Source organism: Colletotrichum siamense, assembly GCF_013390195.1.
Source record: "Colletotrichum siamense strain Cg363 chromosome Unknown KSG_Cg363_contig03, whole genome shotgun sequence".
NCBI classification, from domain to species: domain Eukaryota; kingdom Fungi; phylum Ascomycota; class Sordariomycetes; order Glomerellales; family Glomerellaceae; genus Colletotrichum; species Colletotrichum siamense.
The window spans coordinates 6,923,928-6,950,136 of NW_023501016.1; the positions used below are offsets into that span (position 1 = coordinate 6,923,928).

The window sequence follows — 26,209 nt, forward strand, 5'->3', positions numbered from 1 at the left end:
TTCTTTAAGTACTTAAAAAACTTTATAAACCTTCTACTTATAGTCTACTTAAGAGCTACTACTATAAACTAATATATTATTAATATATATTATTATAAAGTTATTAAGAAACTTCTAGAGCATATTATTAATATACTATTAAAATATTACTAAAGCTTTACTTAGCTTAAATAAGTAGACTAACTACTTAAAAAGCTTATATTATATATAAAAAGTAGTTTTCTCTTAATACCTTTCTATTATATAAATCTTATAAAAAGCTACTATAATATTTAGTTTAGTATACTACTTCACTATATTAACTCTCTAGAAAGTTTTTTAGATTAAAAATAGAAAATAATAGTCTTATTTTATAATTATATTTAATATTCTATAATTATAATAGAACTATAATCCCTTACTTAGTTTTTAAATAAAAAAGACTAAGGGCTGCTAGCCTTATATTATGAAATTTAACTAGTATTAACTATAAAAGCTAGACTAGTCCCCTCACCTTCTACTAATAACCTTTAGGTTATATAACTATAAGTAGTTCAGACTTAGATATTATCTTCACTTCTATGCTCCTCTATTAGACTTTAACTATTATAATAAGCTAAGTTAACTATCTTCCTCTAGCTACCTCTATCTCTATTAGTCTCCTCTATCTCTCACGCTATATTTAATCTATACCTATCTTCTATTAAAATCTCCTCTATTATTTAGATATCTACGCTATAATAGATAATATCTTCCGCCCTATTATATAATCTTAATAGCCTTACTACTATTAGCTATACTCTTACTATTAGATTCACTCTTCCTAACTTATTAAGCTTTTAGGCTACTTTAGCTATCTTAAGGAAGTCTATAAAGTAGTTATAAGTATTAGAATTATTATTAATAGCCTTAACTATCTCTATATTAACTTTAAAACTATATAACTTTAATATCTTATACTTATTAGCTATTTTAAGTAGGTACTTCTAAGTGAATTTAAGTAGAGTCTTCTTATTAATATAGATAAAGTTATTATACTTAGAGCTCTTAATTTTATTAATTTTAATCTTATAGATTAAGTTATTTAGTATAGCTTTACTTAGCTTATACGTAGTTATAATAAGGAGGAAAGATATTATAGTTATTATATATATAGGAGGATATAAAGAATAAGCTTAAAGTTTTATTTAAATAGTTAAGTTCTTATACTATAGCTATAAGAACCTTTTTAGCTATATAAAGAGTTATACTATTAAGTTTACACCCTTAAGTATAAGTTTAAGCTATTACTAAGCTCTAGCTATATTATAAATAATATACTTATAAATAATAGTATTATAAATAACGCTCTTATTAGTATATTTTACTGCTCTACTACCTACTTACCTATACTCTTTTACTAAGGATATATTAAGCTAAGTATTAATAACTAGTTATACTAAGATTTATTTATTTACTTTATTAAGATTAAGTATAGGTTAAAGTACTGCTATTAGGTTTTAATACTATGAAAAAAAGTATAGAGTGAACTATAATACCCACTTATATAGGTTAACTAGACTGCTAATATAAAAAAGACTAATATGCTTATAAGTAACTTATTAGCTTAAATAAACTCCTTATTAAGTAGGTTAGTAAGTATCTTTTTAAATATTAATAACTCTTCCCTTAATATATTATAGAGGGAGCTTTAAAATAAAAATACCTCTTAGCTAAAAGTATTATAATTAAAATAGATTTTATAATCTATACTAAAGTAACTTAGAAGTAAGAGATATAATTTAATAGCTTTAAAAAGCTCTATAAATTCTTTATAAATATATTATAGTAATTTTTTAGAATAATCTTCTAATTTCTTTATTTTAAGTACTTTCTTAATATCTTTTAAACTTATAGTTTATATCTTTATTACTACTTTAGATAACTTATTCTTACTAACTTTTTAGTAAATTACTATAAATAAAGTAGTATTTAACTAGTAAACTTTTTAGATTTCCCTTACTTTTTAGGGCTCTTCTTATCCTTATAAGGTAACTATAACTTCTACTTTCTTATAAAATATATACTTTTCTATTATATTATAAATAATATTATTTTATTTTATTTATAATTTCCTTAAAAAGAGGTTAATATCTAACCTTCTTATTATATAAATAAAAAGTTACTATATATAACCTCTAATTTCAAAATATAATATAGCTACTCTTTTTATAATAATTTAAGCTAAATTATTAATAAAACTTTATAATTACTATACTTAATAGTTAATATATAGTAAATAAAAGTAGTAAGTATACTAATAGTTTACTATTATATAAATATTATAACTATAATCTATTAAAGTATTAATAAGAATACTTTTATTAACTCTAATTACTAATATTATAGAAAGCTTATTTATACTATATTCTAACTAAAACTATTTCTAACTAGCTTACTCTTCTTCTATTATCTTTAATATTTAATTTTATACTAAGGTTATTTATTTCCTAAGTTAGAAATATCTTTTTCTTTTTTAGTTTCTTTTAAGTCTAAATATATTATTTTCTTAATAGCTTTTACTACTCTAAAGCTATTCCTTAACTTCTTAGTTTTTTAGTAGTTTTTCTATAAGTAGCTAACTTAATTATACTTAAAATAATAATATATTTCCTTATTAAGGTTTTTATTTATTTTTTTATATAAAGTATATACTAAACCTATTATCTTAATATCTCTATCTATATTTACTTTTAGAAGTAATAACTTTATTCTAAAAGTCTTAAGTTAGTATAAAACGTTATAAACGTAATATAATCCCTTTAATTTCTATATAATATTTTATATAAAGCTTATATACTTAGTATACTTATAGGAGGTTAAATAATTAACTAAGTAATTAAAAAGCTTATATAATAATACTCTATATAAGTAATTAATCTAAATACTATCTAACTAAATCATACTACTTACCTCTATAATAATATATTTAAAATAAGAAAAAAATAAAGCAAAAACTTTATTATATTTTATCTTAAGCTCTAATAATCTTCTAAAAACCTTATTTTCTATATTTAGGTTACTATAAATATAATCTAAATATACTAAAAAAGTGCTTAACTTAAATAAGCTATTACTACTTTTTAAGCTATAGAAAGCTATAACTACTAACTATACTCTAAGTTCTAAGTAAAAGTTAATAAGATATTATACTTCTTAGTTACTTAAATAGAAAGCTTAATCTATCTTAATCTTATTATATATCTATTATACCTATATAATATACTTATTATAACTTCCCCTAAACTTAAGAAAGTTAAAGAGGAGCTTTAAGTATTAAATACTACTTATTTCTTAAGTAATATCTAATTTAAAGAGTAATAATAATAGTAGTAGTAATATTAATAAAGTTACTATAAAGTTTAGTATTACTAATATTAATATATTATTAACTACTATTATTTATATTAGATCTATAGCTAGTTTATTATTAATCTATTATAAGATTATTAGGTTATTAAGTTAATTATTAAGCTTATTAATAGCTATATAGATCACTTTAAATACCTCTTTATTTACTAATATTAGTTCTAAGCTAGCTACTTCTAGCTTAATTAGCTTTATTTTCTATTTACTATTTATTACTCTATATAATTAGTAAAATAAGTGTTTAAATTAAGCTTAAATATATAAAAAGCTAGCTTTTAGTTTATTTAACTTAGGAGTACTTTAATTATAAGAATCTAAGCTAAAGAGGGGAGGGTTCTAAGAAGCCCCTTATATAGAAGAAAAATAAGTATAAAGCGGTAGTTAAGTAAACGTAGTTACTAAGAGTAGAATTCTCCTAAGTTTATAGCATTACTTAGATATTAATAATAAGTGTAGCTTATAATACTTACTAACTTAAAGTATTATAGTAAGTATATAAAGTAAGGTTTCTTAAACTATAATAATAATAATATAATAAATACTTATAAGTACCTTAGCACTTTAATTTTTCCTAATATTACTAATTTATTAAAATAATAAATTATTATTTTAATAAAAAAAAAAAAATAGAGTAAGAAGAAGAAGAAGCTAAAGAGGTATTAGAAGTACTATAAACTTAGCTTACTACTACTTTAAGTTATTTATTTTATTTTTAGAAATAGAAAAAGTTCTTAAAGAAGTATAGTTTAAATCTAATTTATTAAAGAATATAGTTTATAAATAAATAAGAGGTTATAAAGTATACTCTAGAAATTTAAAAGTCCTAAGTAATAGAGAATTTATTACTATAAAGTACTTAGAATAAATTAGATTAATTTTCCCTAAATATTAAAGTAGTTAATTTAGGTATCTCTCTAAATATAAGTTCTTTTAAGGTTTCTTAACTAACTTTAGGTGTTCTTAAGTAAATAAATAGTCTTTTTTACTATAATTAATTTACTTTAGTAAGTAGTTTAGTAAAGTAATATAAATATTTAATTTATTTATATTTAGTATTCTTTTAAATTAGTATAATAAGTATTAATATAATTTCTTATTCTTAATATTATTATTAGTAGATTATAAGTTCTTTTATTATATTAATAATATTGTTAGCTAGTTCTTATATATTATCTTTATATCTATATCCTTTCTATTTAATAAAATATTAATATCTTTTTAGTTCTTTAAAATAATTAATAATTTATTTAACTTTATATTCTAGTTTATTATCTTCTATAATAATAATATTATTTATTTATAATCTATATAATATTAGTTTAAGAAGTAAGATATAAAATACTAAGTAATACTTTATAATTTCTAAGAGTCTAAGTTTATAGTTAATTAGTAAAATTACTTATAAAATTTTAAAAAGTTTAAGTTTTTTATAGTTAAGTTTATTATTTAGTTATTTTATTTTAATATTTCGCTATATAAAGTAAGTATTATCTCCCTCTTTTAAAGTTAGTCCCTTAATCCTTTATTTATTACTAAATTTTATTATCCTTTATTATATAAATTTAAGTTCTTTATATATATTTTCTTAGATATTTTTAATTTATTATATAGAAGTAATAGCTTTAATTACTATTAAGTTTAATTATAGTTCTCTATAAGTAGTAAGTTTAAATTTATAGTTAAGATAGAAAGAGAATTCTTTAATACTTTCTCTAATTATATTATTATAAATAAACTAAGCTATTAGTAATAATATAACCTAATTATCTTAGTTATAATTAATATAAATATAGAGATATATTTTAAGGATTTAGTTAATTTATTCTATTTATCTATTAATTTATAAGTAAAATATAGTAGATATTACTTACTTAATACTAAGTTATAATATAATTAACTTTTAAAATTTAGAAGTAAATATCTTATCTCTATTTAATATAATTTCTTTAAGTATTCTATAATTAATAATAATATATTTAAGAAATATATAAATATATTCTTTAGTATTACTTAATTCTTTATATAAGATAAAGTAAGTATATTTTATAAGTTAGTCTATAATAATAAGAATACTATTAAAGTATACTCTTATAAGAAGTTCTTAAGACTTTAATAACTTAATAATAAAGTTAAGTAATATAGATTACTAAGTAGTTTATAATATAAGTAAAAATTATAGTATACTATAAAGTTAATATTAAGTAGATTTACTTTTAAAGTAAACTTTATAATCCTTAATTACTTTTACTATATATTCTCTAATAACCTTTTCTCTATATTACTATTATAGTTATTTTTAGGTTTTTATAATTCCTTAGTAACTATATATAAATTAAGTATAGAACTCTATAATTACTTTATTATCTAGTTTACTAAATAAACTAATACTAAATTATCTAGCTATTATTAAGAGTTTAATAGCTAATACTAAGTCTCTATTACTATTTTCTTTAAGAATTACTTAGGTTTTTTTAAGTATTAAGATATTATAGTTTAATTATTAGCTAAGAGTATTAGCTCTATTATTCTCTAATCTTTTATAATAAATAATCTAAAAGTTAAATTTAGATAGGAATTCTAACTATTAAATCTATTATTTATTAAATACTTTAGATATAGTAAAATATAAAAGGTTCTTATAATTAGAATATATAAGTACTTTATATATAGTTCTTAAGAACTTAAATCTCTATTCTTTAAAAACTTTAATAATTACTATAAGTTCTTTATTATAGATTTAATAGTTAAGTTTAAGTTTATAGAGTTTCTAAGAGAAAAAAGTATATAAGTATAACCTTTTTTTTAAGTTTTATTATAATAATTATACTCTAAAAGTATAATCTAAAAAGTTTAGTTTTACTTTAAACTACTTAATAAAGTTTAATATTATTAAAATTAATTTACTATTAATAAAGTCTTTAATTTTTTAAAAAGCTATTTATTAAAGTTCCTCTTATATAAAAGAGGTATTTTTATAGCTAAAGTTAATAAAGGTTATATTAATCTTATTATAGCTCTTAATAAATTTTTAGTAAAAGTTAATAAAACTTAGGAATCTTTAAACTCTTTAAAGTTCTTAAGTTCTAGTTATTTTTTAATAGCTTTAATCTTATTTTCTAATATTTAAACTTCTCTAGAAGTAATAATAAATCTAAAATATTCTATTTTCTAAGTATAGAATTTACTTTTCTTAAGTTCTATTAAAAACTTAGCTTCTTAAAAAGTTTATAAGATATAATAAATATCTTCTTTATATTTCTCTAATATTAATAAGAATATAAAGATATTATCTAAGTAGATAACTATATAAATATTAATATATTTATATAAAACTAAATTAATTATATTTTAGAATATTATAGGGGTATTAATAAAACTAAAGGGTATAATAAGGTATTTAAAATATTCTTTTTAGGTCCTAAAAGCTATCTTCTATTCTTCTCCTTATTTTATTCTAATTAAGTTATAAGTCTTTTTAAAATTAAAAGCTATAAACTAATTAGTTTTATAGAGGAGTTTCTTTATTTTATTAATAAGTAGTAGTAAATAGTAATTCTTAACTATTATTTTATTAAGTATATAATAATTAATATATAGTTATAATTTTCTATTTTTCTTTAGTATAAATAGGATTAAGCTTCTTATTAGTAATATTAAGGGTTTAATATATCTTTTCTTAAGATTTTCTTTAAAGTATTTATCTAAAGCTTCTATTTCTATAGGATTAAGGCTATAGATTTTATTAAATTATAGTTCTTTTTGCCTTAAGGTAATAAATATATTATTTTGCTATTTCTTACTATATTAGTTTATTTAAAGCCTACTTTCTATAAAGCTACTTAGTAACTAAACTATTATAATCCTACTAAAGTTAACCTTTACTCTAATCTATCTATAAGTTATTTATTTATAGCTAAAGTAATCCTAGTACTATATTATATATCTTTATATTAGTAATATTAAATTAGATTCTTTCTTTTTAATCTAAATAACTTATCTTAAGAAGTATAATCTTATTATAGATAATACCTCCTTTATACTTAAATTCTTCTCCTTTTACTATATATAAGAAGTATAGTTATTCTTTTCTTCCCTATTATACTTTTAGCTTATTAATAGCTTAAAAAGTAATAAAATTTACTTTAGCTTTACTATTAATTAATATAAATATTATTTATTTATTAAAAGTAATTTTAAGTTTTAAATTCTTCTTATATTTTTATAATATTTAATAGATAGATCTTTTCCCTATTACTTATTATAATCTATTATTAATAAGTAAGTTTAGTTTTTTAACTACTCTAATTATTTTAAATAAGTAATTTATTTTCTTTTCTATACTACTTTAGTGAAGCTATTCTTATAGATTCTAACTTATAGAGGTCTTAGTCTATTTTTTATAATTCTCTATATATAAGCTTTATTTTAGTAGTAAACTTAATATTTATTATACTAATATTTATCCTATTTTATACTATTATTATATTAATATCTTATAGGGAACTATAAACTTAATTAAAAAATAGTAATCCTTCTATTAAAAGCTATTATAATCTATCTAATTATAATATATATAGTATAGATATTCTTAATAGGTTTATTATTAAGTTTTCTAAAATAGAATTAATAGTTATACTTATCTCTTATATATTTTTTATACTTATTATAGAAGTATTAAAACTAAAAGAGGGTTTAATATTATTAATAGTTACTTTATAAAGTAGGATAATTTTCTATATATAACTAAGAAGTATAATCTTAGTCTTATTAGTTTACTAAAGTACTATAGAAATAGTACTATTATTTATTTTAAAGTATATTAATTTCTTAGTATTTTAAGAGTTATTTAATTTTATTTTCTTAGTTATTAAATTCTTCTCTAAAGCTAAAATTATTTATACTAAAAGTAAAACTATAAGTAATCTCTACTTAAGTATATTATTAAGTAATATTATAAGGTTTATTTAAGTTATAAAGTAAATTTTTACTTTCTCTAAAAGTTTAGTTACTAATTATACTAAAGAGTTATTATTTTATTAATAAGTTATATTAATATTCTAGTTTTTCTTCTAACTCTTCTTATTAGTATAGTTATATCTATTTAGTATCCTCTTATTAAATTATTTCTATTTCTTTCTAGATTTATTATTCTTTATAATAGAGTTATTAAGAGGTTATATATAAAGTAACTAGCTTTAATTATTAGATTTATAGCTTTTTATTAAGTAGTTTAGCTAGTTCCTTAATAATTCTATTATTACTAAAATATATTATAGCTAAGGTTTTAAGGTAAGTATTAAGGATAGTTATATTATATTTAGATTATCTAAAGTTATTATTCTTTAAATAATATCCTAATATTTCCTTATCTTTAAAATAAATTTAATATTTATTATTATAATATTTAGTTTATAACTAAGATATATATAAAGCTTTTATAATTATATTAACTTATTAAAGTTATTCTACTATTAGTTTTTAAGGGAACTTCTTAAGTTATTTATAATTTTTAGTAATATATCTTTATCTATTATAATTATAATACTTAAAGTTTTAAAGTTTCTTATTATTAAGTTTAGTTATTATACTAAGGTTTATAAGTCTATTATATTATCTATAAATAGTATTTTAGTAAGTATTATTCTAGTTATTATATAGTCTATTATTATTCTACTAGTTATTAAACTTATATTAAGGTTACTATTAATACTTATATCTTATATTAAAGTTTAGTTTTTTTTCTCTTTTTTCTTTATAGTATTTAAAAAGTTAGTTATTAATCTTAATAATATATTTAATATAGTTTTTAAAACTAAGAGGTTTATTAACTTTAGTTATTTTATCTTTAATATTATCCTTAAGTTCTTAATAGAAAGTAAAGATTTTACTCTTATTAGTTATATTAAGTTAAAAAGTAATTCTTTAAAACTTAGCTATATAGAGAGAAGTAGATTTAATTTATCTAAAATAAACTAAGTTATACTTAGTTTATTTTTTCTTATTTAGTTCTAAGAAGAGTAATTAAAAAGTTTTAATATATCTTATAAAACTAAAGAAGATATTCTTAACTTCTTAGCTATATTTCTTAATAAAGTTATTAAGCTATTCCTATTAAAAAGGTTTAAATTAAGCTAAAGTTTATTTTTTAAAGAAAATAACTATATATATTACTTATTTAGTTTTATTCTAAAAAGAATTTATATAGAAAGTTTAATAAGTTTATATCTAAACTAAATATTTTTTAAGTTATCCTAAAATCTTATTAAAAATAGTAAGGAAATTAAGCTTAAGTTATTCCTATCTTTTAATTAAAGCTAAAATAATATTAGTAGTAGCTTAAAAAGTAGTAACTTCTTTTTCTAAATCTTAATTCTTATAAGCTTATTCTTAGAGTTTACTAAAGATTATAGTATTCTAATTAAATATTTTATATATTATTTTAAAGTTATTATTAGTTTTATTAAGTTAGTATTTAAGTTCTTTAATATTATCTTTACTATCTAAGTTATCCTTTATTTTCTAATCTCTTAGTTCCTAAACTAAGTTCTAAGTAGTTTACTTTTTAGAAGTAGATAAAAATCTAAAAATAAGTAACTTAATAAAAATATAAGAAGATATTATTATTTATTACTATTAGTAGGAATTAATAGTTAACTTACTAAATAAGAGTAATTAAAATATTATAGTTAGTTTTCTAATAATAAGGTCTACTAATAGAAGCTAAAGATTAATATATTCTAATAGTATACTAAGTTATAATCTAAGTTAAAGGTTATAAACTATAGTAAATTAGATCTTTAGAGACTAAAGTAATTAGTTTTAAACTTAATAAGTTATTTATAATAAAGATAAACTAAAAATATCTTAAAGATAAATATTAAGTTAATTATTAAAAAACTATAGAAGTCTAACTATAAACTAAGCTTAAAGTTATACTATATATAAATCTAATTCTAAATATATTCCTTTATACTTTAGGTCGTTCTAAATTATTCTAATCTAAAATAATTATTTAGCTCCTAAGTTATATTAGATTATATTAATCTAATATAATCGTTATCTTATTATTATATAACTTATACTATAGTTCTTCTATCCCTAAGTAAGTCTCTACTATTTTTATAATCTAGTAGTATAAATATCTTATCTTAGCTGCTTAATACCTAAGTAGGTTAGTTAACTATTATCTATGCATAATAGGTTATAATATATAGTTCTTCTATATTAAGTAAATCCCTATAGTTCTTATAATTTTATAGTATAAATATCTTATCTTAGCTACTTAACGCCTAAGTAGGTTATTTAGCTATTATCTTTATTTATAAGTTATAATAAGAGGTTTCTCTATAAAGCTTAAGCTATCTTAGCCCTTAAATATTTCTCTATGAGAGTTATATAGTAGTTAATAAGGTGCGCCTCTAGGCGGCAAACTGCGAAGAAGAAAAGTTAGAAGGGAAGAAAGATTTAGGGTAAACTGAATGAAGAATTTGATGTCGTATGGATCTCGGCCCTGTGCAGCGGCGAGGTCTTGGGTCTTCTTGATCTTGCCCGCAAGAAATGCCGGGTTGGGGCCGCCGATGAATATGCACTCTGCGTGCTTTGCAGCAAATGCTGACCTAGCTGGCGACATGCCAGCTTGGAAAAGAAGAGGGGTTCTCTGAGGACTGGGATCGACCTGATGAGCACTCTCGGATTTGAAAAACCGTCCTTGGTGCACGATCTTCTTGACTTTAGAAGGATCAGTAAACGTAGATGTTTTGGAGTCTTTGACCACAGCATCATCTGCCCATGACCCCTCCCAGAGTCTAATTATCATGTTAGCTGGCAAACAATATCTGCACATGACCGTGAGCACGTTTACTTACTTATAAACTAGGCTTAAATACTCATCCGCCATCTCATAACGAAGGTCATGTTCCGGAAGCTTTTCCAGGCCCATAGCTCGGGTAGCATTGTCACTCCAGGAGGTGACAATGTTCTGCGTGTTCTCTGTCAATGATTATGTCAAAAGTGGCTTGTGCTTTGAGACAACCTTACCCACGCAATTCTGCCTTCAGTGACATGATCCAAGGTCGAAAATCTTTTGGCCAGAATGAACGGGGGCTCAAAAGTGGTGCATGCTGTGACGCCGAAAGCGAGGCTCTTGGTGACAGCAGCCATAGCCGAGATGGCCTTTTCTGCGTCAGTTGATGGTTGAGAGGCTCCGAGTTGAGACGTAACTTACCACGAATGGATCATAAAGTGGCCATTGGGTTCCCGATCTAATGGCAGGGGCATGGCTCTTCTGGTACACATCGTGGCTTCCGAAGTTGTCTGCTTTCACAGATGAGCTACCCGGCTTAAGGAAGCACATGGAATTTTGACATACCTAAGAATAAAGCGTTGAACTTGCCCTTCTCAAGGAGCTGCGCTAACTCGATCCAGTAGGGCAAGCGATTTTTGTGTGAGCTCTTGTCTTCTGGGTTCTGCCACTGTCCTATGCTTTCAGTACTAGTGAGTATAACCAATTGACAGACCACTCAACCATCCGCGTACCTGATATGTCCAACGCCGTTCATATCAAACGCGTTTAAAAGGATTCTCTTCTGTTTTCCGTTTACGTAATATCCGTATCTTCGCTCCCCATCAATCTTGCCCTTGAGAAGATCGATTGACGTGGCTTCTGCTGGGTGGAGAGGGGTGTCCGGCGCCATTATGTCTCGGTGAAGCTGATGGGTTGAAGTAACTGTCAATAAGCTTATTCAGCAATGAGTTGACTACAATTTTGAAGGAATCAAAATTGCTGCTCTTGTACTTGGGATATAACGAAATCTCGCGAAAGTGAAAAGGAAGAGATCTATTAGGAGTCGCGGACGACGTTGGCACCGAACGACTGGAGGTGACGTAGACCTCCTAGAGATAGAAGAAGAACCTGTACTAATCTTCGAGTATGTGTGCTGATTTCAAGAATGCCCCGTCTGCTGGCATTGAAAAAGCTTGCGTGATTGATCCTTTGGATGTGGGATGTTTTGTTCAATTGCGCCATTGATAAGTGAATCCAAACCCCTCCGATTCGCTGTAGTGCATCTAGCACGCAATTGTATGCACTCCGCACGAATGTGCCGTCCTAAGGTGCATCAAAACAAGCCATACGAGTAACCTGATCATCAATTCTGGCAACGAATTCTGATGAAACGGAATTGCGACATCGGAGTCATGACGGAACTTATCCCGTAAGGCCAAGTGATCGTTGCAAATGGAGATTGATTACGTCTTGAACGAATTCAAGCAGCCTATTTTGCGAAAATGTTGTAAAGATTATACTTGCGCAATGCGGAGGGAGGACTTCCCGTATTCTCGCTGTCGTCGTCGTCGTCTTTGTTCCGGCCGAACAGCAAAGGTCAAAGCGTATGCTTCGACTAATGTATGGAGGTCTTGTCACTTCGTACATAGTGATTGGACGCGATGAGCTTTTGCGCAATTGATAAAGCTTTACTTCCAGGGCTACTACGCGCATCTGGTCCATTTGCGTGGATTTCGATTGGGAGGATACAAAGGCTCCGCCAACTAACACCAGAAAAAGCTGGTCGTGGCTCTGAGGAGATCCATCTAGACCTCTAGGCTCGCAGAAACATCGTCTATGTAGACGAATAACTTGTAGGGTCCTCTGCGTTCTGTTGACGATGCCGATCTCTCGCCGAGTACCAAACCACGAAACAAGTCCATGAAAAGTATGTCACCTGCATGACTGCCTCCATGATATAACCCCTGAAAAAGCGAGGAGCTTCAACCGTTGGAAACGCCACGATAGGAACCCATGTTCCGAAGGCTGTACTGATTGCTAACATGGAACTGACGACAAAGGCTCGTTCTTCAGCATCGCCGGCGCAAGCAAGATTCGCCAGACTGTAGTTAATGGGAGAGAGGGAGACCTCGATGTAACTAATTGCCACCGCGAACCACTTGAAACCAAATGAAGTGTGATCGTAAACTATCCAAGCAAATTTGGATATGAAATGAAGCAGGCTGACGGCTCCAATCAAGGGAGCGATTGCTTTCTGCCCACCCTTATCAATTGTCCATGAGAACCCGAGAATGAATAAGATCCCGATGCTTGGACTGATTGCCTAGAGATACAAATCAATGAGTTGCAATGGTAGTTTACGCCAGGGGGTTTCGGGACTCACGGTGAAGTTGTTGACCTGTGCCACAGAATATTGTTCGTTGCTTCGCAGCCACAAAGTTGGGCTCCCTGTGACCATACTCTCATAACCCATCAGCCACATCACATTCTAAGGGACGAGCACCCAAAAGTGCCATCTGCCGAGGAATCTTTTGACGGAAAGCCAAGATAAGCTCAGTCCCTCAGGATCGAATCGACCTTCAAGAATCATTCTTTGTTTCGCCAAGGCAAACTCTTCGTCTGTGAAGTACCATCTTTTCCCATCTTTTGGTGTACCTGGGAAGGTAATTGCCCCCCATGCGGCAATCGGGAAAGTCATGATCGACGCAACAATGTACATCCATCTCCACCCCGGAAGGCCCATAGCGCCATCTAAGGATTGATAGATACGGGAAGCAAGAAGGCCGGTTGTCATCGTGCCGACGCCGCTTGACACGTAGAATATTCCAGCTCGGCGCATAAGCTCGTCGCCTCGATACCTGTAGCCTAAGTTTCAGAAGGTCGCCCTGAAAGAGTCTGGGGGTTGGTAGCAGGTGTGACTCACCAGCTTCCGAGAACATAATGTATCGAGCAGAAGTAAGGTCCTTGTTAAATTAGCCGTCATCATTTTCCGCGACACCTCGCAACACACCTTCAAGAAGACCAACTAAGAAGCGATAGCCTGCCAGCTCTGCGAAACTGTTTGCACGGTAGCACAACAATGTAAATACCCCCCAAATCGTCATCGAAGTCGTAATTACATATTGAGCAGGATACTTGGTGACCAGGAGCGTTGCTGGTATCATAGATCTGTAATCCCGATCAGGAGCCTGCATAGGAGACATTTGTAAAAGGAAATGAAAGCAACATACACACAGTACCCTACGCTGAAGATGGACCCCAATTGCACCAATTCATTGCCCAAGAGCTCGAGATCTTGCCTAGTGTTGAGTCATCTTGATTTTTCAATATAATGAATATCGCTTACCTTCTCGCATGCCACTGATGTACGCATTGGTCAGGATTCCTCTATCGATGTATAAAATCTGTTGTTATGATTAGCAAGAAACCCAACCCAGACAAATCACTTGACAATCAACTGCATACCCAGAAGCCCACGAAAGCATATGTCAGAATGAAAAAGTCAAGCTTCAGTATCACTTTTCGCTCCAAGGGTCCATCGTTTCTGTCGAACCAGGCAAAAAATGACTTTTTGCTGAAGTTTCGGTTCGGTCGGTGTTCCTCCGGAGGATCATCCGTATCTTCTTGTCGGTCCTCGTCGCGTGCGTTCTCTAGCCGGTATTTTGCGGCTATGTCAACACCATAGCTCTGTTTCTCTGCCATGGCTCCAGGAATTAGAATACAACGTAACACTTTTCCGAGAACAAACCTTTTGAGAACAAACTAATGAAAGAGTATTGGTAATGTTTGGGTCTTGCGTGGGCTAAATGCTCAGCTACTGATCGATTTGGAGACTTGGTTATTTGATCCTCAGTACTTGATCATTGAACCCTTCCTGAGGACCTGGCAAAAAGCACACGCTCCTGCCGAACCCAAAAGGCCCAATCAGGATTCTCGCAAGAATTCCGATACCGCAATCGCATTCTGTTGCGTGAAGAACACCCAGAATGGCGCAATGGGATGTTATCTCTTGCCCGTAACGATTACCCAAGAGAGCTTCTGGATCTTCAGCAACGTTGTGTCTGAGGCCAAGATATGATAACCGTTATTTCCGGGTATCAACGGCTGAGCACGTGGGGGCCACGCCGTTGACGCGATCACACCCATGTTAAAATTGTTGCCTCTGACCAGTGATAAATCTTCAGCAAAGCAAGCCAACGGGGGTTAATACGGACAGTTTTCCAAATTGTGTCACCATCCTTGCTGGTTCACACCTTATCTGAACCTCTTGTCTTGTCTTGTGTGATGTGGAGCCGGTATGTCGCAATGGGTGTCGCTCTTTGGATAATACCTTATGATCACCATAACTTGGTGCCGATGCTACTAGCGCGAATAGAATGCGTCCAAGACTGGTTGTAAATTTGTTTATCGATTGCTCGTAAGTCCATCTACAAGCTTATCGTGTTTCCCGCGGTCAAGTTATCTCCAGCGACGACTGTCAATTACGGGTCTTGGATAGATGACGCGTTTCGGTCAGAACCACAGCCCTACTCTACCTAAGATACTTATGGCAGTACAGAAATTGAGTGGCAAAAAGTCTCGAGAGTAAACGTGTTTTCTCATACGACACAACAAACATCTCTCTTGATGCGGACCATGGCACGGATGGAGATACCCAGTGACACGGAAGAGCAGGCGAGCCCGTCAGTCAACGGTGATAACGAGCCGTCAAGAAACAGTGCCAAATATTTCCCAAAGAACAGACCTTGGGAGCCTTTTCGTTCTGTTAAAGTTAAATTACGTGGCGTTCGAACATCTATACTGCCGTTGCTGATTCGAGGTAGATCATCATTGTCGGGGCTGGCATTGGAGGCATAGCGTCTGCCGTTCTCTTGTCCCATAAGGTGAAGAATTCGACCATCGAAGTCTACGAGCGACAAAGCAGAGTGGTGAGGCTATCCCATCCATGACTGATGACTTCCGAGCTCCCTTCTAACTCTAGACCCAGGGAGGAACATGGGCTGCGAACGTGTATCCGGGAGTTCGGTGCGATGTGCCTTCTCATGCCTATCGTGAGTTTCCTCTTTCGCATTTGACTCTCCTCAAATCGTCTCCAGTCAGTTAACTTGATACCGCAGAACTGAGCTGCGAACCGAACACAAATTGGTCTGAATACTACCCCAAAGGCGCGGAGATCCAGGCATATTACGAGCAGGTTATAAGCAAGCACGGCTTAGACGATTCGGTCCACCTCGAACACGAGATTGTCAAGGCGACTTGGCTTTCAGAAGCATCTCAGTGGGCCGTTGAGATTCGCGACTTGAGAAACGGGGATGTGTTCGTCAACACAGCGGAGTTTCTCGTAAACGCGCAAGGTCGCATCAGCAACCCAAAGTTCCCCAATATTCATGGACTTCAAAACATCTTCCGAGGAAAGGTCATCCATACTGCACGGTGGCCTGAAAGTTTCAAAGTTGCAGGAAAGAGGGTGGCTGTGATTGGAAACGGTGCCTCCGGTCAGCAGATCTTGCCAAATATCCTCCCTGAAGTTTCTCATATCGACCATTATGTTCGCACCAAAACGTGGGTTACTCCAACCTTCACTGGAAACCTTCATGAGGCAACGGCAGATGCTCCTGGAGGTCCAAAGTACACTGATGAGGAGATACAACGCTTTCAAGAAGATCCAGCTTACTACCTTGAGCATCGCAGAGCTTTCGAGACGAAGTTTCATAATCGTTTTGCGGCAGATGTTATCGGAAGCAAAGAGAATGCCGAGCTTCGGGAGAAAATCATCAAATGCATGAAGGAGCGGCTCAACGGAGACGAAGACTGGCTCCTGAGAGTCCTCCCTGACTATGCCCCGGGATGCAAACGATTAACCCCCGCACCAGGGTATCTAGAGGGACTACAGTCGGAGAAGGTTGATTATGTGACAGATGCAATTGTGTCTGTAGATGAAACAGGCATCATTACAGCTGATGGCAAGCGACGAGAGGTCGACGTGATCATAGCAGCAACGGGGTTCGATACGACCTATTCTGCGGCATTTCCCCTGGTCGGGAATGATGGCATCGATCTGCGCGAGAAGTGGGCACCAGATGGCAAAATTGGGTATCCAGAGACGTACCTGGGCATCATGGCACCAGGATTCCCAAACTATTTCACAGTTCTTCAGGTACGGTCAGCATAAGAACGATGAAAGAAATCCCGGGCTGATGTTACCTCTAGGCCCAAGGCAACGCTCGCGGCGGAACTGTACCACTGCAGATTGAGATCGCAGCCACCTACATCGCAAAGTGCATCCGCAAGGTTCAAACTCAGAGCTATGCGTCCCTCAATCCACGTGAGGAAGCTGCACGGGAGTTCAACGACATAGTCAACGGCTACTTCGACAACAAGGTGACGACTGACAAATGCAACAGCTGGTTCAAGCAGGGAGCCGGCGCGACTCACGTGCTTATCGCGTGGCCGGGAACATTCCATCACCGCGCCGACATTCTTCGCGACCCCAGATGGGAGGACTTCCACTTCGTCCGGAGGCCTGGGGCTGATAAGAGTCGGTTCGAGTACTTCGGCAACGGGCTGACAGCCAGAGAAGTGAGGAGAGATGAGGAGGATATTACAGGCTATTTAAGGGAGATTGGAAAGATTGATATTGCGACACTACATGAAGCTTGGAACACGTAGCCTTATCTCAGCGATGTCTCCCTTGGATGCTCGCCCGGTTAGCACCGAATTCGCACCCGCTGTGGGGACCGGCGACGAGGAAGACCTTAAGGCATTTGTGCATCCTTACCTATGGTGCCATAAAGACACTCTTCCACTTTTCCAATGTCTCGTCTTTGAGTGAGCTCACCGAATCGCCAACGGTGCCGTATGGGCCCCTCTAAGCTCCCTTGAATCCCAGCCAGCCATTCTCCAAGGCCTCGCCAAGGCTTACTGCTTGCCTGCTATCAACCTCATCTGTATGAGAAGCCTCCACATATTCGATGTGAGTCTCACCCCATTGCTCGTACCATACTTTAACGCCCGCAATGCTTTCATCGACCATAAGTCTTGCGCTAGTGGCTACTGGAACACCACAGAATAGGTTGTCATAGAACGGCATCATGTCGCTCCGATCCGGAGACCAAATATCCCGATAAACGTGATGGCTGCGACCGACAGATACAGTGCCACGTCCTATGTGAACTTTCTTCGCATCTTGATAAGATTGAAAGGGGTCTGCCAAGTATTGATAGTAGCAGTAGATACCCTCTCTACTTGTCGCTAGGTTTTGAAAGGTGCCTGAAAGTATCTTCTTCTCTTTTGAAGGAACCTTCCATATCTCTTCGGACGTCCACCCAGAAAACAAGCCGATGTAGTCCACAGCAGTCCATTCCGGATCGACTTACTGTTCAGTCTCATTGTCAGCGCGGGTGTAACCGGTGATCAGGTATCGGAAGTCTCGGTCCCTATTTTGAAAGAAGCGACGTAATCCAATTCTCGTTGGGTGCAATGGCTCATCTAATATGACGTTTGAAAGCGCATATGCCAGTCGAATGGAAGCAAGCCAGATTCTTTTAATTTCAACCGGGATGTTGTGCAGTGCTTCATGGATGCCACTTGACGGGTAGGCCCCACGGCTCGTTTGGGGTACCTGATATCTCTCTTGCTCCCTTTGGATGACTTCTGCTGTGAGGTCGATGGAAAACCCAAGCTCTGGCATTGCAGTAATGAGATGATCCAGGAGATCTTGTGGAGAATCGTGTTTGCTCAGATACATTGAAAGTTGAGGGGAAGATGTGTAGTATTTGAGCAATACATATCGACCAAAGACCTCAGCTAATAGATGAGCTTCCTTCTGAAGGGCCCCGATGATTTCATCACCAAAGATGCTTGATATAATCTCGCTTGCAGAAACTCGAAGCTTGCAGCCAATATCACGGCCATTGAGGTGTTTGGCCGGGACGCCGTATTGCAATGAATATGTCGACTTGGTTTGCAACATCCCTTTGAAAGACTCAGGTCCATCGACCATGAAACGAACTTGATAGGAGTTCTTGCCTTGGTCATAGTTCTGTGCAACCATCCCAAGGCCGTCTTGTTGTCTGTCGAAAATCTCTGCCCATATTCCGAAAATCATGTCGCACAGAGCGTATGCCCAAAGGCAGGAGAACCCACCGGATATTTCAACTGCTTGGGTTTCTCCCCGCTTGATTGATCCGATTGTAAGGAGGAATCCTGCGATTTTCCTTGCGTCGTTTGCCTCATCCTCAAACTCCCTGCCAACAGGCCAACGGTCACGGGGGCCAAAGCCTTTGGCAAACCCTAGAACCTTGACGAGCTGGTTCACCCTGACACCAAACCCAGTTGCGGTAAGGATGCGTGAGCAAATCTCCGAATACACCCGCCATTGTGAAAAAGACGGTGTAAGTTCAGCAGGGCTGCCTGTTAACTTGGCAAGGTCAAAAAGCACTGCTGCCCCAAAGTCAACCGAGAAGCCTTCCGCCAGCGCTGCAGCAATTGCGACACTGGAGGCACCTTCAGATGTTTTTGGCAACTCGCGAAGAATGTGTCTGACCCCAATCCCGAACCAAAGAACATCTCCGAAGGTGCTGTAGGCTTTAGTCTTTAGTAAAGCATCATGGATAGCCTTTTCCCCCCTAATGCCGATAGGAATCAGGGAAAAGATTCCTTGACATACCACTGCAGTCAGCGGCTCCAGACCGGCACGAGAGAGTCATGCCAAAACTGCCATCGATGTTTGGACGGTGGTGTTCGAGAGTGCGACCCAGTCCACGGAGCCCTGTTGTGCAAAGCTTGGGTCTGACTGGAGCGGGCCTAAAGACATGGCTTGGTTATAGGTTCAGAATCGAGTTGCATTTAAACTTGGATTGCAGCCTAGAAACGATGAGGCATGATTCAGAAACTGAAGTAAGAGAGCCTATGCTACCCCGCAGTCATGTGGCTATTTATTGCTCGGCCAAGAGCTCAATGCCGCCCCTGATTGGGTGTCGTCGATATCGTGTCATATGCGCGAGGCTGCCTTTTCCAAGAAGCTGGTTGGCTCGTGTGAGGTCGTGTCTAAGATATCATGCATATTTCAGTCACAGCCTTCGAGATCTACCAAGGAACATATATATGTATATGTTCATGAACACCTTGAAGTGTAAAATGTGAATAACAAACTTACTTCAATATTTACATCTGATAGCATCAGTCAAAGTTCTATCGCAGCTTTTCAATTCACAATTGACTTCACGATACTAACCCAACAAACTAACTAACTGTGGATCAATTACCAAAGAGGCTTTCGAAACCTATCTTTGAGTAGAATTGCACCGCTCTATTCTCACTGTCTCAAACCATGGCCGTTTCAGCTCATTTACTCATTGCAAGTCATTTGAGCTTCTTTGAGTACAAAACTAAGGCCTCACATAGATGTATTCACCCTGAAAAATGACTCCTGAGCGTGTACAATAGTCCTACGAGGATCAATCTCAGTGGATCGAGCCGTTTCTTCCTGAAAATAGCGCATGAAATGAGTAGAGGCTGAAGCTACAACATATCAAAACATGAAGTGGCCAATAAGATGTCATCCTGCAGATCATATTACAGTAGCTTTCGATACAAGGGGAGTCGTATGATAGTAGGCTCGGGACCTGGCCACTATCTGTACGCGATTAAAAACCTCCTATGAGCGCCATATACCTCAACAATCACCTAGGAACGACGGAAAACCTTTTATTATTCGGCCAAGATCGTCGATGTAAACAGCCAGAGTTCAGGAAAGTCGAAGCCTGTTAATCTCCATCAGTTCATCATCTAACTTCATATAAGACACCAAACAGGTTTTGGATTTGATCGGTTTCAGGGACGGGAAGGCAACTAAGTTGAAGTCAATGGATCATACAAGAGCATGGTTGTCAAGATCTAAGGGCTGTGGTTGTGGCGGTGACGCAAAGCATGGTGGTCATCGAATCAAATCTCAGTGCTTTTGAGATTGAGACGAATGCCAGAAATTCGTCAGGACTCCGCATGTTGCAAGCAGAGCTGGGCCATTCCGTCAAGATGCTTTCATGACAGGTAATGACTCCTCACGTTCTTGCAAGTGGAAATAATGCCACCGCTGTGGGGAGTTGTGGAAAGAATATCCAGTCTAGGACACTCCAGAAATGCTGCGCTATGAACAAACCCATTGATCTCGTAAGATCACGATCCTTGACAGAGATTTGATGCTGTCATGGTTCGTTGTCGCCTCTTCCTAGATCGAGAAATAAGAAATGTTTGCCCGAGAGGGAGAACATCGTTGGATGAGACCCTCCGGAAACGTCTCCGCTTCAAAACATCCAACGGGCCGAGGCCAAGCCAAATAAACGAGTCTGACTCGCAGCCTGGGGGTTGGTATCCAAAAGATCGGGATCGGGAGCCGCATGGTGATGGACAGGGGCAAACCTCAAAGGGGGGAAGGGAATCTCGGGGGTCGGGAAGCAAAGTCAGGAGATCTGGCTGGGCCGAGTACGAAGCCGAAGAGAGGGGAGTAAATTTGGAAATGGAACGTTTTTTCCCTCCTCGCCTAGGGATGAGAAATGCAGAGTGTCGTCAAGGAGAAGCTCGGGAGGGCGCCGGGCGGAACGCCATGGACAGGGCCCAATTTCCAAGCTTAGCCGGAGGGAATGTACGGTTATTGAGGTGTGGGAACGAGGATTTGTTTTTCTCTGATGGTCTCTGTGGCTATTGATTGGCCCCTTGCTGAGTTGTGCGCCCCCTTCGTTGGATTGCGGGGAAGGTGAGACACCGCGAACCGGCGAGTTCCCAGACGAGGCGATCCATTCTTCACCTCCTGGCTAAACTCAACATGATCAAATCAGGTACAAGAAAAGATAGCGAGGAAATTGCAGTCTGTCGACTGAGGGCTGGGGGCCGATTGGGAGACGGGGGAGTGTGTGTTGGTGCCAGTGAGGCATGCAAGCTCATTTTGTCACACAGGAGACAATGCCAGACGAAGGGATAGACGTGAGGCGGGGACAACACACGAGGAGTTCTGGTTTGTTTTGGCTGGAGGGAAAGGGAGCGTCCGGCATGTATAAGAGACTGAAGAGTCTCCGAGTTCAGGACATCTTTCTTTCTCTCCTCACCCTCACCATCATTACTCCGGCATCCTTCGCCACTCACTCTCGCTTCAGCCTCGATTCTTTCGTTTAGTACCCGAGGTCTTCAGTCACTCTTTACCTGTGTTTTTTCGCTCGTTCATTCGCAATGCATCGTGTGGCGGCTCTTGCCCTTTTGGGCCAGGTCGTTTCTGGCCAGTTGTTCACCAACTCCTCGACCGTTTCGACGACTCGCTCGTCGACTGTGCTCACCTCCTCCTCCACCACCGTGATCACCACCTCCATCCCGACAGTCATCACCTCCGGAGGCTCCACCATCACCACGGCGATCCCGATCACCGAGACCAGCGTCAGTGAGATCGTCTCCGCTTCCACCGATGATGGTGGCTTCACCTTCCCCACTGAGGACGCCACGTCCTCCGAGGAGTTCCCGACGAGCACCGAGTCGCCCTCTGCCACCGAGACCAGCGACATCACAAGCACGGAGGAGCCCATCAGCTCCACCGACATCCCCTCTGAGACCACCGGCACCGACTCCATCTCCGCCACTGAATCCGCCACCGGCACCGAGAGTGCCACCGGCACTGAGACGGCCACCGGAACCGACTCCACCTCCACGCCGAGCGCCACCGTCGCTCCCAACCCTCAGAACGTTGGCGGCTTCACTCTCCTGGGCTGCTATGGCTCTCCTTCCAGCTTCCCCACCTTCGAACTGACTCTCTCCGCTGAGGTGATGACCATCGACCGCTGCATTGCTGCCTGCCCTGCCGGCAAGCGCTACGCCGGTCTCTTCGGCAACGACTGCTTCTGCGGTGACTTCGTCGATGATGTCAACGAGGTTGCCGTCACTGAGGACGAGTGCAACATCCCCTGCCCCGGAAACCCTACCCAGCGCTGCGGTGGCCGTGCCTCCGAGGCCGTCCTCAAGCGCCAGATTATCGCCGCCACCATCCGCTTCACCATCTACGTCCGCGTCGATGGTGCCAGCGGCACCGGCGCTCTCACCACCGCCACCGTCACCACCACCTTCACCGTCACCACCACTGGCACTGCCGGCACCGGCGTCGAGGTCGTCACCACCACCTACTGCCCCATCTGCGCCGACTGCCAGGGCCCCTTCTGCTACAAGCCCAAGACTCCCCTCGTCCCTGGCCAGCCTTGCTGGGGTGACGACTGCTACAAGAAGCTTGTCTGCTACGGTGACTGGTGCACGTGGGACTACCCCTGCTACGGCGACTCCTGCGGACGCCGCCTCGTCTGGGAGAACGACTGCTGGAAGCCCGAGGTCTGCCACGGCGACGACTGCGGCCGCAAGGTCATCTGCTCCAACGGCAACTGCGAGTACGCCACCTGCAACGGCTCCTGCAACAAGGAGAAGATCATCTGCTACGGCGACGTCTGCAAGGTCGAGGAGTGCCAGGGCGACGAGTGCAACAAGAAGTACGTCTGCTCCGACGGCTCGTGCCAGCACCAGACCTGCCCCTACTCCGACGTCAACAAGCACTTCGACTGCACCGACGGCAAGTGCGAGGAGGTCAAGCCCTGCGAGACCTGCAAGCCCGCTCCCCCCTGCACCGGTGACGCCTGCAACATCATCATCACCCCTCCCCCCACCACCCAGGTCGTCTGCAACGGCGATGCCTGCAAGACTGTTGTCGTTACTCCTCCTCCCATCACCCAGACTCCCTACCCCACTGGCCCTGCTCCCGCTCCTGCCCCTACTGGCGGCATGGGTGGCAACGGTGGTAACGGAGGCAACGGTGGCAACGGCGGCAACGGCGGCAACGGAGGTAACGGAGGTAACGGAGGCAATGGCGGCAACGGTGGAAACGGCGGCAACGGAGGTAATGGAGGCAACGGCGGTAACGGTGGCAACGGCGGCGAGGGCACTCCCGCTCCTGGCCCCGCTCCTACCGGTGCTCCCGCTCCTGGCCCTGCTCCCGCTCCCGGCCCTGCTCCTTCTGGCGCCCCTGCTCCTGGCCCTGGCCCTGCTCCTTCTGGCGCCCCTGCTCCCGGCCCCGGCCCTGCTCCCTCTGGCACCACTCCCGGTGGTGAGGGCGGCAACGGCGGCAACGGAGGAAACGGCGGCAATGGTGGCAACGGAGGCTCTGGCAACGAGGGCGGCAACGGCGGCAATGGAGGCAACGGCGGTAACGGAGGCAACGGTGGCAACGGCGGTCAGGGTACTCCCGCGCCTGGCACACCCTCCACTGTTGTCACCGCCGGCTCCAGCCAGTCTGTTGCCAGCTTCGGCGCCCTGGCCTTCAGCATCGTTTTCGGTGTTGCCTTCCTCCTGTAAGAAGGGGGCCTCCTGTAGATCGACGAGACGATGTTTCCTTTTTCTCTTCTTCCGGCTCGGCATCTTTTCGATGAGCCTGGCTTGATAATTCTTTGGACCGGTGGATTGGGGTAGCTGTATGGAGGGCGGTTTCTATTCGACAGAGGGCTAGCGGTCGTGGATTGGTTATCTTTGGACCCCACTGTTTAGCTACCGATGACTTGAGAAATGATTCTGACGATATAGAAAATAAAGCGTTTGTTTCGCACTAAATGCATGAATCGCCTTTTGTAGAAGTTTGCTGTGATGATGCTTACAGGCTGGTGGACGATGAACCCAAAACCTCGTCTTGACCACCTTGGGATCTCCCAGTGAAGACGGCCCTTCACTACTTCTTACCCATCTCACGGATTCTCTTCTGTTCCCAAGCCTCCCTTTGCTTCACAGTCTCGGAAGACTCGTGCCCGAAGACAGACAGGGCAGCTGGCCAGTCGCCACCCAATCTTCTGACTTTGCGGCACCGAGCCACCCTCACGCAGAACTCCAGCCATCGGTTCGTGGCTGCAACGACGAACCATAGAAATAACGTAAACCCTATGATTTGTCTAACCCATCTCGGCGGGACGTAGTAGTGAACGAGCGCCTCCACGACCCTGAAGAAGCCGGCAGGGCCGTTGTAGTTGCCGTGGGGGCAGTGGCAGTCGACAGGCTCGGGGTAACAGGTGATGGGGGCTTGTGGATCCAGATCGGACATTTTTTCCTAATGATGATTTAGTGGGAGATGCTCCTCGTGATCCATCGTGAACCTACACGGGTCGTTCTTTTGGTCCCTTTAATTAATGCAATTTGCTTACTGTACAGCCTTGGCATATGGATGACCAAAATGTAAGCCTACTTGTGATGCTACACTGGTGGGCTCGGGCAGGTCTCTTCTTTTGATGTGAATGGGGTTCTTGGCAAAAGACCCAGCTGAGCGGCGCAGCAACTGGAGGCCTGGCTGTTCGGCCCGGCTTGGTCACTTAGCCTGACAGCCGATTGGCCGCCCGGCGTCAGTCGGGCAACGAATGACTTCTCAAAAGCCTGGCAGAGTCTCCATTGGTTTGTACGGCGTAGAGGGCACACAGGGTGGGGAGGACTAAATTCCGCGTGTGGTCAAAATTCGGCGTGTAGGAGCAGATTTGGCACCCTACTTGGGCTCAGCAAGAATGAAATTGTTTGTCTTGGGTGGGAACGTAATGAATCTCGATGCATTATGAGCGTGTGATGTTCACCATGATTGATGTTGGGTCCCAATCCGGAGTGCGCCCGGGGCATTTCGGCACCAACCGCCCCACTACGGTACGGAAGTACGGCGTAGGTGGGACCGTGTTATCCGGCATCCAGAATGGATCGTTCCATTCATTAGCCCAGTCGGAGCTCCGAATCCCATCCGCAGAGGTGAAATGGTGCGTAAGTCTAGTGACGGTATCAAAGCATTCGTTCAATTCACTAAAGATTCCATTGAACAATACTTGTTCTGTTCATTTAGCTACCAACCCTGGATCCATGGTACTTTTACAATCGCATCTGCCTCAGTGCACTAGAAGTTATCCAGTTTTATGTATCAGATATCCATCGAGCTCATGGCCAACATTTCCAAGTTTGAGTTCCATCTCGAAAGGCTGTCAGCGTCATCCTTTGGTAGCA

General features: G+C 37.5%; 5 protein-coding genes across 5 annotated transcripts; 2 read left to right on the forward strand and 3 right to left on the reverse strand.

Annotated features, from left to right (window-relative positions):
* Positions 1 to 10,731: 10,731 nt before the first annotated feature.
* On the reverse strand, positions 10,732 to 12,080 carry dmoA-3 (Dimethyl-sulfide monooxygenase; the record flags this gene model as incomplete). The annotated part of the gene is made up of 7 exons (XM_036637684.1): positions 10,732 to 10,739; positions 10,819 to 11,192; positions 11,253 to 11,365; positions 11,425 to 11,559; positions 11,612 to 11,700; positions 11,756 to 11,868; positions 11,923 to 12,080. 7 exons carry the CDS (start codon positions 12,078 to 12,080, stop codon positions 10,732 to 10,734), a joined length of 990 nt encoding a protein of 329 aa, XP_036497473.1.
* A 2,330-nt stretch (positions 12,081 to 14,410) lies between these two features.
* Positions 14,411 to 14,872, reverse strand: CGCS363_v005836 (Pantothenate transporter liz1; the record flags this gene model as incomplete). The annotated part of the gene is made up of 3 exons (XM_036637685.1): positions 14,411 to 14,415; positions 14,517 to 14,574; positions 14,636 to 14,872. 3 exons carry the CDS (start codon positions 14,870 to 14,872, stop codon positions 14,411 to 14,413), a joined length of 300 nt encoding a protein of 99 aa, XP_036497474.1.
* Positions 14,873 to 15,805: 933 nt separating this feature from the next.
* On the forward strand, positions 15,806 to 17,839 carry moxY-6 (FAD-binding monooxygenase moxY; the record flags this gene model as incomplete). The annotated part of the gene is made up of 5 exons (XM_036637686.1): positions 15,806 to 15,940; positions 15,994 to 16,098; positions 16,158 to 16,221; positions 16,288 to 17,327; positions 17,381 to 17,839. The coding sequence occupies 5 exons, from the start codon at positions 15,806 to 15,808 to the stop codon at positions 17,837 to 17,839; spliced, it is 1,803 nt and encodes a 600-aa protein (XP_036497475.1).
* A 4,554-nt stretch (positions 17,840 to 22,393) lies between these two features.
* On the forward strand, positions 22,394 to 24,544 carry Col6a4 (Collagen alpha-4(VI) chain; the record flags this gene model as incomplete). The annotated part of the gene is made up of 1 exon (XM_036637687.1): positions 22,394 to 24,544. The coding sequence occupies one exon, from the start codon at positions 22,394 to 22,396 to the stop codon at positions 24,542 to 24,544; it is 2,151 nt and encodes a 716-aa protein (XP_036497476.1).
* A 367-nt stretch (positions 24,545 to 24,911) lies between these two features.
* On the reverse strand, positions 24,912 to 25,277 carry CGCS363_v005839 (uncharacterized protein; the record flags this gene model as incomplete). Its single annotated transcript, XM_036637688.1, has 1 exon — positions 24,912 to 25,277. One exon carries the CDS (start codon positions 25,275 to 25,277, stop codon positions 24,912 to 24,914), a length of 366 nt encoding a protein of 121 aa, XP_036497477.1.
* Positions 25,278 to 26,209: the final 932 nt, after the last annotated feature.